This window comes from Astatotilapia calliptera, chromosome 20, assembly GCF_964374335.1.
Source record: "Astatotilapia calliptera chromosome 20, fAstCal68.1, whole genome shotgun sequence".
NCBI lineage: Eukaryota > Metazoa > Chordata > Actinopteri > Cichliformes > Cichlidae > Astatotilapia > Astatotilapia calliptera.
Window position 1 is genome coordinate 6,284,358 of NC_137441.1, and position 16,050 is coordinate 6,300,407.

The 16,050-nt window shown below is 38.7% G+C and overlaps 2 protein-coding genes across 2 annotated transcripts; both read right to left on the minus strand.

Moving 5' to 3' along the window:
• Positions 1 to 339: 339 nt before the first annotated feature.
• Positions 340 to 1,279, minus strand: g0s2 (G0/G1 switch 2). The gene is made up of 2 exons (XM_026154396.2): positions 1,138 to 1,279; positions 340 to 1,007 (listed from the first exon to the last, which is right to left on the minus strand). The coding sequence occupies exon 2, from the start codon at positions 987 to 989 to the stop codon at positions 636 to 638; it is 354 nt and encodes a 117-aa protein (XP_026010181.1). The 5' UTR covers positions 990 to 1,007; positions 1,138 to 1,279; the 3' UTR covers positions 340 to 635.
• A 2,602-nt stretch (positions 1,280 to 3,881) lies between these two features.
• camk1gb (calcium/calmodulin-dependent protein kinase IGb) lies at positions 3,882 to 15,174 on the minus strand. Its single transcript, XM_026154898.2, has 13 exons — positions 15,019 to 15,174; positions 13,018 to 13,129; positions 9,641 to 9,766; positions 9,389 to 9,463; positions 9,154 to 9,292; positions 7,593 to 7,716; positions 7,378 to 7,453; positions 7,065 to 7,177; positions 6,899 to 6,977; positions 5,836 to 5,923; positions 5,119 to 5,468; positions 4,933 to 5,031; positions 3,882 to 4,797 (listed from the first exon to the last, which is right to left on the minus strand). Exons 1-12 carry the CDS (start codon positions 15,140 to 15,142, stop codon positions 4,974 to 4,976), a joined length of 1,464 nt encoding a protein of 487 aa, XP_026010683.1. The 5' UTR covers positions 15,143 to 15,174; the 3' UTR covers positions 3,882 to 4,797; positions 4,933 to 4,973.
• Between the last annotated feature and the right edge of the window lie 876 nt (positions 15,175 to 16,050).

The following is a 16,050-nucleotide window of genomic DNA, read 5'->3' on the forward strand; positions in this document are numbered from 1 at the left end:
GTTTGTCTGTCGCCCCCGAGTGTTCATCTGTAAAATTACACCTGCTTCAACTTGCTTCTAATTTGTGAAAATCCTCTGCTGTAAAATTAATATAACAGGCTTTTAGTTATTTGTAATACAAAATAAGTACTTGGAAAAGGGTATTTGTGATACTTTTTAAAATATATTTTCCAGTCATAGTTCTAAAATTATTGCATTAAATGAAGAAAAATGAGATTAAAAGATCAGTTGCATCTTTTTAGTTACATTTTCTCTCTTTTTGCTAATTATAACATGAGGTCCGCTCTTTGAAGTAACCTACCCCACAGATTATATTAAAGTCATGGTCTGAGACAATTGTTTGGAGAAAAAAATATATTTTTATTAGGGTGCAAAACAAATTTAATCACACACATTCCACTTTTACATCACATCTATCACATCACATTCACAAATATCTGCTGCCCAGCAGCCAACGTTACTGTAACCCGCAGTCTTCACTGTATCTCATCTCATTTTTTACCCAGTCAACAGGAGCAAACTGCACATTTAACCAATTTTTGAAATAATGAATGGGCCATTTCCGCACAATGACTTGATTCACCAACATTACCATCATCTCTAGTGTCCATTTATGTGAAGAGGAGAAAGTTTCTTTAAGAAGCATGTAAGCGGTTGGCTGAGCTTCTCCGCCTTGAAGTCAAAAGATATTTGGCTTTTTCCTCGGGCATTACTGTATCCACCACATCAGCAACTTCACTATCAGCAGAGGCAGTGTGTGGCTTCAGCACCTGCTTCTTCTCCTTCTTCTTCAGGATGATAAGCTCTGCTGGTTCATCCTCCTCAGTATCTCTCTCCACAAAGGGCAGGAAAGCCATCTCTACCAGTCCCCCGACCATGCCAAGCATTGCCAGAGTAGAGCCGAGCATGTAGATCTTCAGCATGCTCCGGCTGGGCCTCTGTGTCAGCATTTCTTTAGCAAATGGGATGATCTCGCCAAAGTTTTCCATATTGTGTTGTCGATGAGTCTGTTAAAAGAAAAGGAACAATTGTAACCAGATATTCTGTAAAGAGAACAAAGATTTACTCCTGACAACTAATCCATTTAATTAAAATGCAAAAATTCTACTATCCACAAAAAAAGAGAATAATACTTACGTCGAAGCACACGCACAAACTCTCTTATTCTCTTTTTCTGTGCGTTCTGAGTAATCAGGCTTTGCAGGCAGAGGCAAAGGCAGAGCCTGCATATTTAAACCCAAGCAGGGCCAGGTTAACGCCCACACTGGGGACACAATGCATATTCATGAGGCCACTTGTACTCCAATTGTTTTGTTGGAGATTAGAACTTGTTTGGGTAAAAGGGCAGACACATCCAATCCCTGTATGTGATGAAATGCATGTGATGTGACATGTTGCCTGAACTCTGCATGTGCAGTTCATGCAGTAAACATTATATTGTTCTGACAGTAAGTAATGCTTTGCAACATTAGTTGGTACTCATTAACTTCTTCAAGCACACACAGGCACTGTTTAAGAAAAGTTAAAAATAAATAAATAAAGGATGTTAACATTCAGACAGTTAACATGTTACGGACCACTGAACAACAACAGTCCTGGGTTTGTGCTTTGTTACCATGCATATTGATCTTTATCAGGAGAGCTTCATTAGTGTCCAATAAGAGTATGCTAGGCTGTGGAAAGCCAGCCCCATTTATTGGTTAATAGTTATTGTCTGACAACAGTATTGGTTACACATGGAATACCCCCTATTGAACAGCAATAGATAAGCCTCATTAGAAGATAAGGGTCAATAGAATCCCCCAAATCATGCTGTCCTGAGCTGCTCTGCTCCTGTACCTAAATCTGTCCAAAATGCTGACAGTACATGCGTGTGTACGTGTCTCAAACTCTCTGCACTTTGAACCAGTTCCCTGCTGCACGAGAGAAGAGTAGCGAGTTGGGAAATGTGTCTGATCTTTGTCACAGAGACATCATCACTGAGTGAAAATGACAACCACACATTGCTTCAACATCTGTACACCAGATGAATCATGCTTAACATTTTATCCAGTTTGACTTTTAGCTGTGCTGGTAGTGACCAAATAAGTTACACTTATTATTAGTTTTGTAACTGTCACATTGCATATTAATATAATTCTCTAAGTAAAATGCAGCAGTTATACAGATTACTCATGACATTACATTAAAGTAATGTCTCAACTCTGTATATTTTTATATATTTTATTAATTGTTTACTCTATTTAATTTGTAAACTATGTGTACACACACACACACACACACACACACACACACACACACACGTAGAAAAATATTTAGTATACACATCCAGAAATGCATATACTATTATATATTGTACATATATTTATTAGTTTCAGATGTAGCCATTCTTGTATTTTGCACAACTCTGTTGCTTGTGAAGCTCGCACACAAGAATTTCACTCACATGTGCTGTACCAATGTACCTGCACATGTGATGTGACAATAAAAGTGATTTGATTTGATTTGATAAAGCATTATTTTTTCAGTACTTTGAGATTTTGAACTGAAAATGGAGGTGAAGATTCTATGTAAAGAATTTCATACTAATACATCAGGTCAGAGTAAAATACAGGAGAAAATGCTAAAAAGTATCCACACTGATTCCACTCTTCATAGCTAATCCAGGGACAACCTTTCACCCCGTTTGTCCACTTTTGGATTGCAGAGTTGCCTAAAATATTGCAGGTAATAACGCAATAATTACGCAGTCGATAATGTTCCTCTTTGAGCAACTCAGCTCTGGGCATTTATGTTTGCCTCTGCTGGGAAAATGTTGAGACTGTTTGGAGACCTTTGCTCCATTTTTTTGTCACTTCTGCTTGAAATGAACAGTCTGTCTCTATTCTGGACTTCACCAAGGCACCATGCTGTGGTTGAGGGGGAAGTTTTATGACAAATGTGGATGTGAAAACTCTTTCAACAGGAGCTAAGGGGAGAAGGAGTTTAGATCCACAGTATTTAAAATGTTTATCTGTGAAAGGAAAATTACACACACAGTGACTTTTTTATTTCAGAGATTTTAATAGTGAGTGTTTTACCTGTAACACAGTGTTTGCAGGAAATTCATAAATGGGGTGAAATGAATAATAATCTAAAGCACCCTTTAAGTCAACATACATTTCTCAGCTTTTGACTCCTATTCACATCTTATAATAAAAGCTGTTTAAACCTGGTCACAAAGACATGTTTTGTATCTGTTGGCTTACTTGGCTTAATTTACTCCGTCTGGAACGTGCTGTTCTAAGTACGCTGCTCCTTGTAATCCTGACTGTGCTGGAAAGGCTGAAGTACAGAAGTACAGCCTGCTAATTGGCTTGCTGGTTAGATTAACTGAGGTTACCAGCTCAGGTTAAATGAGTCCCAAATATGGTGTATTTATATTAGGGTGATGCTTAATAACATGGAAGTTTGCAGAAAGTTGCAGAAATTAACAAGAAGAAGAAAAAATCTATTATTAGAAAGTAAACACGTCTGAACAAAGCCTGTTCAAACTGTAGCCGGAGTTTCCTGTTGCCTACCTGGCAGGGATCCAGTGTGGCCTTCTGCTGCTGTAGCCCATCAGCTTCAGGATTCAATGTGGTGCTAAATGTGCTAAAAAGGATCAGTATTTTGTAAAATATGCAGACCAACTCATCTGGCACAAGCAACAATGCTACGTTCAAAGTAACTTACTGCAAATCACCTTGCTTTGTATTCTCATCTTGACCATGCATTGAGCTGCCTGCTGATTATACTGTGATTGATTAGCTAGTGTATGTACTGGCAATAGCTTAATTTAATTTTGCAAAGTCTACCATTAATTTGTTTACCAGGAGTGAAGGTAAAACAACCACAGCAAAACAAATGCAGATCCTTTATTTTTGAGTATACAGGATTCCCAGCATAATACATATATAACATTAATATATGTTAAATCCATCATTACAAAGCACATACCAAGACAAACAGCAGACTGCCCAAAGTAAACCGCTTACAATAAGTGAATAAACATTTCTAACAATAGACTTTACCTGAATGTAAAAGTTCTAGTAGGTTTATGGCATTTAATGAATATACTTGTGGCATTTACACTGTTAATGATAGGTTTGTTTAAATATACATTGTTATATATATTTTTATTTCAAATTTGAATTTGATCTGCTCTATTTTATTTTATTTTTTTAAAAAAGAAGCAAATAATTAAAAAAATAAATTAGCGAAACAATTAACTTAAAGAAAGTAACAAAAATATGAGACAACTTTACCATATTAAATTACATCAGTATGGCTTATTGGATGCAGTAAGCATGCGGTTTTCTTCAAGTACAATAATTGTCATTGACGTCATTGTGTGTATTATTTTAAGCATGGAACCATGAACACAAAGTGTTCGGATGATCTGACTTCTGCCCCATCAAAAACCAGTGGTCAGGAACATCGTCACCATAAACAACATGGATATTCATGCAAAGCCCGGCTAGAGATGAGCCCATTTAATCCATTGCTTTCCGTCCTAGATCACACAGTTCTGTTGAATACTGTCAAAAATGTTCTGGTTAAAAATGAGACTCGTGCATCTGAGCGTGTGAGTTTCGTTGTGGTTTGTGTACTTTGGTGTGGTTTTGGGGAAGCTTCCTAGGCACTCTCTCCAAAATAAAATGCTCCACACAGACTGTGGATCTCCCACACCGCTTGAATCAACCACTTGTCGTTCTCAGTACCTGGGAGCTGCTGACGCAAACCAGCTGTATGCTGGGTCAAAACAGCAACACTGACCTGTAGAGGGCAGAAATACATTCAGGGTGAGAAATAAATTTTTCACCATTAAACTGTAGTTTAATAATAAAAGTGTAATTTAAAAACAGTTTAATGTATTTGTTCATTATATCCACATGCTTTAAGTGTACCTACCAGGTAAAATGTTTTATTTCCATGTAAACTCTGTGCAGCTTTCACATGATGGCGCAAACACCAGTTATGGTCTTGCTATTATTGTTTTTTTTACCGTATCTAAAAGCAAAAGAGAAATGTTTTAGTCAGCCATATTATAAACTCAAAAGGTCAAAGGTCACAATTTGATATAAAACAGCTACAAACCCATTCAGGTTGGCAGGCTCTGAGTGGTACACATGCTTTCCCTGTTCAGCTATTGTAGGTGCGTGTTGTGCACTGCAATGGCTCTGACTGGTCTTCAGTGGGTGGCAGTGGCTCTTTAGTTCAACATGGCTTGTGGGCAAGGACATGTGATGTGTCCCCTGCACACTCCCGTTGACCTCTGGCACCTTGGGCTCAACCTTGTCTGGATCAAGATGTTTCCGGTTTTTCGTTGGGGAGGACACGTCGATGACCCTGATGTCTGGGATGCTGGCCTGCCTCAGGACCTGCTCTGAGTGGGCCAGCTGCAGCTTCTTCATGTGGTTGATGGCAACAGCAGCATTGTAGGCTTGCTGTAAAAGCGAATATAAAAAAGAGGTTGAAAAATAGCCTAGCTTCACTTTAGATGTCCTTATATATGGTGATATTGAGTAGACATTAAATGAAATGTCTTGTTCATTTATCATTGATTGATAAATTATAGATTCATATTTTAGGATCTTTTCTTCTTCTTTTTTACCACTGAGCAGCCAAGTGCATTTGATTTCCTAGGCAGTGTATGCACTACATCAGCCCTTAGTGCCCTCGATTACTAAACAGTATCTTATTAAAGTCTCCCTGGCCAGGAAGGATTTAGGTTGGCACCCGATTAATCTACTATAAACTGCAGGTCTTCAGTAAGGTTACCACACTGAAGCCAAGAAATCCGTGCAGACTAACCTTCCACTTGGACTTGGCAAAGTTCTTTTGAATCTGAACGCTGACGGAATAGTAGATGTCCTGGCTCCGAGCTGTCTTCCCAATAATCCTGGAAAACGAATGACGGCACAGAAAGCTTAAATTTATTTTAGGTAGAGATTAATTCTGAATGCATTTGTAACTGGTGCTGGGCAGGAAGATTGATGCCTCCTGTGTGCAGTGCCACTAAAATGTTAATTGTAGAAAGTTATTTTATGATCAGGCTTAGATGACATTTTATGGACTATTACACATTAACTGTTACAACGTAATAATTCAGTGACAGTTGTGAATTTTGCTCGAGACATGCTACTATACTGCACAAAATATGTACTTATATTACAAAAAGGGAGTCATTAATAAAAGATAATATGTAATTATTGTTTTGTCACAACTACAATGGTGGGTTTTCATGTCTTGATGCATGCTCAATCATCCAGGAAAGTAAATCCCCAAAAGTTGATTCTGTTTATCTGGACGTAGCGTCTTCAGTGATGTCTTCAGTTTCAGCGGACTGCAGGTTTGATTGCAGCTATTCCCCAACTCTCTGCAAATGGTACTCATGGCCATTGATCAGTGGTCTTTGATCAATGCTCATTAGAATTTGCATATTAATGATCAAGGAACTGAACTCCCAGCCCATTGTTCCTTCAATGGTGCTAATTTCAGTCATTAGGCAAATGAAACATTTCTCCCACTGTAAAAAACGCTACGTCCTAATGAACAGAATCAACTTTTGGGGTGGGTTTTCATATTAAATATAATCAGAATCTCAAATAATGAGGTTTAAATGCTGTTTTTTTTGTCTGCTTTTGGCATTGGGTCATGTCAGTGAGAGCAAATGTCCCTAATGTGATAGAGGATCTGATAAAAAGAGAGAAAATGCTAAATTGTCTTGTTGAAGACTGTGAATGAACTGATTGTCAGATAAAAAAGGATTACAGTAAACTATAAATAATGCCAAAAAGTCCAAAAAATGTCAACATGGGTGAAAGGAGCATAATAAGTTTCCATAATACAAGTGTAGTGTATGAGTGGTAGTCACCATGGATGTCTGAGTGCTAGGTCTGTAGTGTAGCGCATCTTGGGATTCTTCTGCATCATGTTACGAATAAAATCCTTGGCTGCAGAAAAAAACAATAGATACATTAGAGCTTAGACAACGCTTATTAGAAACACAGTCGGTGTGTGCCATCTTTCAGTGTAATTACCGGATTCAGAGATGTCGTCCCAGAATGGTGAGTCAAACTCATACTGTGCCTTCATGATCTTGGAGAAGAGCCGTGACTCACTTTCTTCATAAAAAGGGGGGTAACCGCAAAGTCTGAAAAAACCAAATAAATACAAACATTTAGCATCTGTGAAAAAAATCCCCTACATGGTACATGCGTGGACTCAATGTGCTCCATTTTTCTGTATATAGGTAACTGTGTCATTGCATAAGACACAGCTGGGGCCTTTAATCTGATCGTCTTGTTACTAAGAGAAAAATCTGGAGCAGGTGGTGAATAGCTTTCTACTTACAGGATGTAGGTGATGACTCCGATAGACCAGCAGTCAACGGCGTTGCTGTAGGGCTTCTGTGCCAAAACCTCAGGAGCTGGTTAGAGAAAATTTTAAAGCTATATCAGTGATTGCTCAAAAGCTCGTGAAGCATCGGTAACATGCAGTATGACCCACTCTGAGGGTCTAACTCAGCGAGTGTGAGATTATTCCTCTAGAATGACATGTTTTCTTACCAACATATCCTGGGGTGCCACAGGCTGTCGACATGATGCCATTGTCTACCATCTTCGACAGGCCGAAATCACTGATCATGATCTTGGAGTTTTCCTCCTGGCTGTAGTACAGGATGTTCTCGGGCTGCACAAGGGAAAAAAGCAGGGATGAGAGCTGTTCACACACTGATGTCCTCAATGAAGAACTTCTCAAATAGTTATTTCACCTGTGGTGGAACAAATTCTTAATATCTTACTTTCTGTCAAAGTGATAATATTGTAAATTAAGCCAAAGCAAGAGGGGGAAAAAATCAAAGCAGTATTATCTATATGATTAATGAGGTCTGGACTTCAAGTAACAGTTGAGCTTTGGGGTACCTACTGTTTTGCAAAGGTAAAACCGCTCTTTAGTTGTATGCTAAATAATGTCAACTATGTCAAATTATTTCTCTAAGAATTTCTCTCAAAGGTTAAGTTAGTTTTTCTGATGAGCTAAGAATTAAAAACCCCTTCAACATATGACCCTGTAAATGATATTCAGGTATGGATAATTACCAGATGGATAAGTCACAATGGCTCTGCCAGGCTGTTCCATCAATAAGCTGATAGTTATAGATCCAGTAATTCATTACCTTTTATGGTTCTAACACACCATCTTACCAGATAGTTTCTATGAATGCCAGTACCTCAGTTCCAAGCACCACTAAACCCTTAAAGCTCACTTTTGACCAACATATGTCTTTTAACCTGCACATAAAAAGTCTCCAGGAGGGCCCTCTTTCACCTGCATAATACTGTGTCTCAGAGTGACACTGAGAAACTAATCAGGCCATTTATTATTTCTAGGCTGGACTATTGTAATTTCTTGTTACCTAACGGCTGCAGCAGTCTCCAGCTGAGCCACACAATGGAGTTAGTAGCTAAAATGATTCTCTTCATTTGCCCATATTAGATTCTTTTCATTGGCTCCCTGTGAAGCACTGAATTGGTTTTGCTTCAACATGTCTTAAAGTCCTCATAGTAGCATATTGTCCCACTTTAGAACTGCTGTCAGAGAGCAGGTTTAATTGTGGTTCCTCCAGTTTAGAAACTACAATGGCAGGCAGAGCCTTCAGAAATCCTCTCTCCTGCGACTAAAGACTCAGGCTGCTGGAGGATTTCCCATGATGTAAGGAGAATGTCTCCTCCACATGTATATCATTCATTTAGATCCTGCTATTGCACATTATTGTTTCTTTCCTCTGAGTGTATATATCTGTCTTTAAAGCTAAATGTTCCTGATGTTAAACGTCCCATCAGCCAGCCAAACACCATATCATTTTTCATCTCTCCATGGACATCTTTTCCCTTTTCTCTGTCACCTTATCCCAACCAATTTCCCCCTGAGGTCTCCATTATGCTACAAAGTGCTTCGTCAAGAAGGCAAATTGTTGGGCTTTTCTTTATAATACTGTATGTTGTCTATCTTTCTATCTAATGTACCCTCGGGTTTAAGGAGTAAGCATGATACAAATGAGTCAAATGTGATGTAAAGGAGAAAAACCATATATTTCACTAGTGTTTGGGATATTATCAGCCATACCTTCAGGTCCCGATGCACTATTCCGTTTTGGTGCAGATAGCTGACGGCCTCCAGCACCTGCTGAATCACTCTGCTGGCATCCTTCTCTGAGTACACCCCCCGATCCAGGATACGGTCAAATAGCTCACCGCCTGAAACCCTGGTACAGAGCCACCGCCAGCATTAAAACTATATGCTCCTTTTCCTTTTATGGTGATAATTTGATAATATTGGACACAAAATCTGGAATACTCACAGCTGCATGACAAGATAGTAATGCGTTCGACTTTCATAGAAATCCTCCAGCCCCACAACGTTCTCATGTTTAATTCTGTAAAAATAACATGATGCTTTCATTATGACATTGCTTTTATACCTATCACAAAGTTCCACATACTTGCAACCCAAACAACATCCAAAAGAACCCGACATCAATGGCAATCCTCCTCCTGTGCTCACGTCTGAGAGATGAAAGCTGGAGGCTCATAAAAATTCACATGTGAATTACCTTCGCAGCACAGCGATCTCATTCTCCAGATTCAGATCCCTCTTCTGTTTCTTTTTCACACACTTCATGGCGAAATTTTTTCCCGTCTTCTTCTCCTTCACCATGTAAACCTCTGAGAATGCCCCACTGCTCATTAACACATAAACACATATTGAAAATACATTACTGATGATGCCTTCACTGATTGCTTTGAAACAACACACAAAGTCTCCCTTGGTAAGGGGAAATAAGCCTTCTCGCTTATTACTAGAGGGCTGTTGTTAATAAAACATGGGCACATTAACAACACAGAACATTGGACTCCTGTGTGTCTACTTTTATATTGCTCTCGTGCAACTGGGAGAAGCTATTCAGTTTCTCAATTTGTGCATACATTAAATGTTATTGGTTTTCAGCCAACTTTTATTTGAAGGGCTCATGTTTTAAACACATTATTTTTTAATTAATGACACATCCTATTTTTATTTTCTTTATGATTTAAAATATAATAATGCAAGTCCCATTTCCTGAATGAGGAAGTGCTGCAGGGTTAGTAGGACATTGGGAAATAGGCTGTTTTCTTCCTGCAGAGTTAGGAGATGAGACTGGAACATTCATTTCCATTATTTTGTTTGTTTTTCTTTTTAAGAACATAAACGTCAGACAAAGATGTCCTCTCTCACATTACTTCACACAGATGTGTTCTCAGTACTGGAACATTCTGCTTGGTTTAGGTGACTAAGCTCCCTGGATTGAGCATGCAAACACCTACTCTCTAGCTGTGTATTCACCTGTGCTGTTCTCAGGAGTACAATCGGATATACTGATTCATACTGATTATACTGGCTCATATTGACTCATACTCACTTACTGTACTATGAGGTTGGCATATTTATTTATGTCCAGTTTGACATGATACATCTACATACATGCATTCTCACAAGCGTCTCTGGTGGGCAACGTCAAGTTGAAGGTTGCTGTAAACGTGAGCAAATGGTTTATGTTGAATAAATGATAAAGAGCTGGTTAGCTGTGCTTAGTTTGGAAACTGAGATAAGCAGCTGAATTTGCAGAGACTGTGAATAGTGTGGAGCCTTCCATAAACCATATGTATTTTTGTATAGATAAATACTAAAGCTGTAAAAGTCGAGCTAAGCTAACTGCGCATACAGGTTTTGATTCTAATTTACTGTATAAACAAGATCACCAGAAAAACATTTAGTCCATAATTGCATTTAAAGACTTTAAAGGCTTCTGTTGTGTAACCGTCAATAATGACTTTGTTTTTTTCTCCCTGTCGTATTACATCATTTAGGAAAGGAAACTTTCTGATACGGACTTCTTAGAGACCATCTAATTTAAAATCAACTCAGGGCAGAAATAGCAATATCAAAGGGTTTAATTAAGCTCTTGTAAGGACCTCTGTGACTTAACAATTCACATGTCAGGGGCTTATTATTGTGCGCTGTGCTCCTGTGTCCATGCTATCTTCAGCGTTGTCTGGGAATAGTTGTTCTACTGGGTGGATTAGGTGCTTTATCCCTGACGCAAAGGAAACGGTGGCAGGCTCCAGGCACAGAAGGTCAGCAACGGACCATGTGTAGGTCAGGTCACAGGCAGGTGTCAAGAACTATCGGCAGACCACTTTTCCCACGTTCATATAAACTCTAATTCCAGCTCAGTTTGGCAGTCAGGAACAAGCTGTCCCTTTCCCATTATAGCACTACTTTCCCTGAATTGCTTTGATTTTTGTTCCAAGGACCTACTTGAAAAAAATACTTTGACTTTCAAGAAAAATTGCCGGTCAAGACCTGAAAATGAAAGCTAAGCAACAACCATGATCAAAAAGATTAGGAGCGATCAGAAATTGCAAGAATTCACCCGACTGTGTGAATCTGAGTGCTTAGAATTCAGTACAGACTAAAATCGCACTGCTTTTCAATGCACTCTGGTGGTTCTTCTTAACCCCGAATAAACTCAGTCCCTATTTCCAGGAAACCATTAGGATGCTGTTTACACAATGTCTGATGAGGCCCAGTGGGAAAGACTGCAAAATCTCCAGTCCCTTCTGGAGTCTCTTGCTTTTATTGTGACAGAACACAAAAAAACGAAAATGTTCACCCGGGAATAGGCATCATTCAGAGAGTTCACCGAAAGCAAACTTACTGGGTGGCTCAGACAGCAGTAATCCAATCTGTCTTCTCTTCTAGGGGAGGTGCCACAGAAATAACCGCATTACAAGTAATTTTAAAATTTGTTTTCCCACTTTTACGTGAAACTCTTGGGTGTTCAAATTGTTTGGGGGGAATAAAAGTAATTGCTGTAGACCAACAGAACTGAACTGAACCAAATTAGATAACGCTCTTTGCTCAGGAGGGTGTTGCCTCCTTCACAGTCCAATCATTGATGATGTGTTAGATAAAACCTCTTGGCAGCCTCTTCAGCCCTCAGCACAGTAAGCTCTATTTTCTCACTCTGGCAGCACTCTAGCTTACATCATGATTTAATGTTAGTCTCTCACCAGTAGTTCTCCAGTCTATTGCAAAATACTCAACACTGCCACTGGTTTTTATCACCGCCGTGACAAAAATTAGGTGAGCGCAGGTGAGCGAGTGTCGACTGAATGTGTACAGCACAAAGTTAGACGTTAGAAAGCAATAACATTAGGTGGATTCTTATTTAGTTTTTATTTTTTAATTGCAAATGTGCCAGCGGTTCTTGGAAGCACTTCTCATTAATTCCAGCTCTGTTCTTCCCTTCATAGAAAATTAAACTGTCCTAACTTTGATAAATACTGCTGCTTTTTTTCATTTAAAGTCACTTCACTAATTGTTTAAACCCGGCACAGAATATCACGTTATCACATTATCACATTTTTCCTGTGCAAGTCTCCATCATATGTTGGCACTCAGTCATGAAAACTTCGAGAACCCCTGACCTCAATAACGATTCTACTGTCTTATTATTTGTGCCAGATTTATAATCAAATATTTACATTTTCCTCTGTTTTGTTTGCATATAAAAACTAAAAAGCAATGATTAGCAAATTTAAAAAATTACAAAAAAAAATTGTGAATGAACTGCTGCACTGATGCCAAAGCCTGGATCCCTCTGGAAAATCAGCCTAGTTGTCTAACAGTTAGAGCATCTTGCTGCCAATACTTAAGTACAGTAAGCCTTAGCATGTTAATCCAATCAAATCAGTAATCTGTCCTCTAATTCAAACAGCATGCTGATGGCTATTATCATGCCAGCCACTGCAGTTCACATCAGTATCAGTAAAATAAACCATCTAATGGTGCAAAGCATTCGCCAGGGAAGCAAAAAACTGTTCAGTTACTTAAACATTTTTTAAACTTTAATCAAAGTCATCTTACAGTGAGTTAAATGATACTTACGATCCCAACTCTTCCATGAAGTCAAAAACCTCTTGGATGTTTTCAGTGTTCTTCTTCCACACATAGTCGGCCTCTTGACGACCCATGTCTGCAGGTGCTTTGCCAGGGAATTCTTTTTGATGTTAAGGAAAAGCAAAAGACAGAAGAATAGATGTCACTCAAAGGAAAAGATCCACATTGCCCTTGTTTCCTTAGTTTATTTGCATACAACTGCAACAAACAAAAACCATCCAGGCTCAGTGTACAGGCTTCCTCGTCATTGTAAATGTAAACAAAAAAGTCATCTGGGATTATTGAAAAGTCCTAACAAAGCAGCTATGAAGGTTGACGCGTCTGCTGAGCTGCTCAGACTGTCTACAGGTGGGAGCAGCCGGTGAGACTGCTTTTGTCAGCCGGTCTCTGTCTGGCTGACAAAAGGTTAGCGCACTAATCCGCGCTGTAACTAGCACACAGGGAGGTGTAAAGCTATGCCGGGCTTGGCCCACATCAGCACCACATGATGCTGTATCATAAAGCTGTGTATCAACAAGGCTGATACACAATCTAAAAGCAAATGGGAATGAAATGTGAGACTAATGTGTCACTTTTGTTTCCTGACATAAAAAAAAAATCATTTGAAAAAGAAATTAACCTTTATAACTGTTGTAAATGAAACTTTTTAGAAAAGAAAATACCTTGCAGCTCAGGAATATATTCAGTATAATGAGAAAAATGATTGTATTTTCTCAAATGATGAGCATCTAAAACAAGAATGACTTGTTGAGTAGAACTCAATGTACTGAGGAGGATTAGGAACACTTTAGAAGGACAAGTTACTCAGTCTGATTTCCTGCCCCCTTTTCTCTTATATAATGGATTAACTCCTGATCTGTATACCTGACACCATCACAGGTAAAAAAAAAAAAAAAAAAAAAAACTAAAAAAATCTTAGAACAGCCTAGAACAAATTATTTTAAATGTGACAATATATCTTAATTAATTAAGTATACTATTGCTAAAGTGGTATCTGCTGACAGTGGTATAAAAACATAAATTATATGAATAAATAAAGCAGAAAAAACAGTTTCAATTCAGTGCATATGCAAATTTACCAAAACCTAAAGCTCAGAAACATATTTATTCTAATAATCCAGTGTCCAGATTTATATACATAAATACATATGTAGACAGTGATGAGCACAGAGGATCTGATATGAAAGGGGTTTCCTGTTGTTTACTCCTCCCCTGCAGTACTTCTTTTCATCCTGAGCGTGTGTTGTTGTTTTAACAGCACAGATCACAACATAAAACTCAGCAGGGGGATCCAAAACCACAGTCAGCCACGCAAAACCTAATTTGCAAAGTCAAAACCTGCATCAGTGATTTACATTTTAATACATCCGGTTCCCTTTACGAAAACTTTCACCTTATCTTTGTCATTTATTCATCAACTTCACGCTTAAAGCTCAGCCACACGTTTCTGCCATCGTGCAAAAAAAAAAAAAAAAAAGGTGGGAGAGAAAATCCACGTTATCTCACGCATAGGTACACCGATAAATGACGTGACTTGCAGCACGGAGACAGGCTCCTCTGTCAGTAAATGACAGCAGATATGTCCCGTGCGGTGCCTCGCGATACAGCATCGTGCATCATACCAACAGCTGAACCAAGTTCGCTGCGGCATCCGTGGAAAGATCACTCTGCGGCAAACAGGCGGATGATCAGATATTCAGATCAAGCTTGAAGCACACATCTGCCACGCCTGAGCAGAAACACTTCTGAATATACACACATAAATGTACTCAAGACAGATCTATTCAAGATGCAGGACGTTTAAAAACTACCCAATTTACGCGCAGAATATAAATTACACATCACTGGTCCTCTGCCTCATCCTAGGCCGGAAAAAATCTCCAATCTGCAGCTCTTTAGATGTAATTACTGTAGTGTGAGACATCTGAAGACGTATAGTTAATTTAATAAAGAAGAGGTTCATTCATCAGCACGCTGACTGAGACTTACCTAGAGACTTTGCGCGGTTGGAGCTCTGCTCTGACTCTCCTGCTAAAAGCTCAGCGAGGTCTGGGGAGATTACTTTATCTGGGACCTTACAAGTACCTGTTGTTAAGTCGGAGATTACATCCATGAAGATAGTCGATGGGAGGGGCGGAGAGTCTCACAGGTGCTCATTGAGACTTGTGGCACAGTTGAGGCTGGTGCACTCGCTGCTGCCGCCGCTGCATCACATCTTTCCACACAGTTTCAGGTTTTATAGAAAACTGCGCTTCCTGCGTAGAAACGGCCTCCTATTGTAAAACAGCACGATTCATGTAAAACAGCCCACGCCGTGCTCACGACAAGCAAGTAGGCTGTATTTTAAAATATATGACGACTAATTTTTGATGATGCTCAATATAAAATAATTTAAAAAAAATATGACAATTTATAAAAGCTTTATACACAGGTTATGGTTGTTATGCAGAGTCTTTTTAATGTTGTGTTTAAATGCTGAATGAAAGTGGATTTTCTGCAGCTCTGTGACACCAATGAAGAGGAAAGACTTCAGCAACAAACTAAATATTGGTATATACATTAGTTATACATTGGTTAACGATTTAATTAATTAGCAATATTAAATTAAAATAAGTTACTGCCAGTGTAATAAATAATATCCTGGTGTATGAGTGACCTGTCAAAATTAAAGTTTTGTCTGCAAAATTAGATAATAATTCAATTGGATGTAGAGCTAACATTTCAAAACATTTTGTCTACCTGTAAAATATTAATGATTAATTAAAGTGGACCTATTGTGCTCCATCTTCATATTTTCATTCTTGGACTCTAGAGCAGGTTTGCATTATGAAAATACCCCTCATTTATCTGACATCTGTCTGAAACAAGGCTGTTTATCACCATGCCAACGGGAAATTCAGATTAAAGAAGAAGCCATATGTGAATCTGATCCAGACTGAAGCAATGTGGAAAACAGTTCTGTGCTCAGACAAATCTAAATTTGAAATATTTACAGTAAAACTGGACAGTGCATCCTCTGGA

Excerpts from the sequence above, each read along its gene's own strand:
- camk1gb (XM_026154898.2), bottom strand. The coding sequence starts at position 15,142 with ATGGATGTAATCTCCGACTTAACAACAGGTACTTGTAAGGTCCCAGAT. Across the intron at positions 13,130-15,018 it reads CAACCGCGCAAAGTCTCTAG|AATTCCCTGGCAAAGCACCT; the intron begins GTAAGTCTCAGT and ends AACATCAAAAAG. Across the intron at positions 6,978-7,064 it reads GGACGACATCTCTGAATCCG|CCAAGGATTTTATTCGTAAC; the intron begins GTAATTACACTG and ends TTTTTTCTGCAG.
- g0s2 (XM_026154396.2), bottom strand. The coding sequence starts at position 989 with ATGGAAAACTTTGGCGAGATCATCCCATTTGCTAAAGAAATGCTGACA.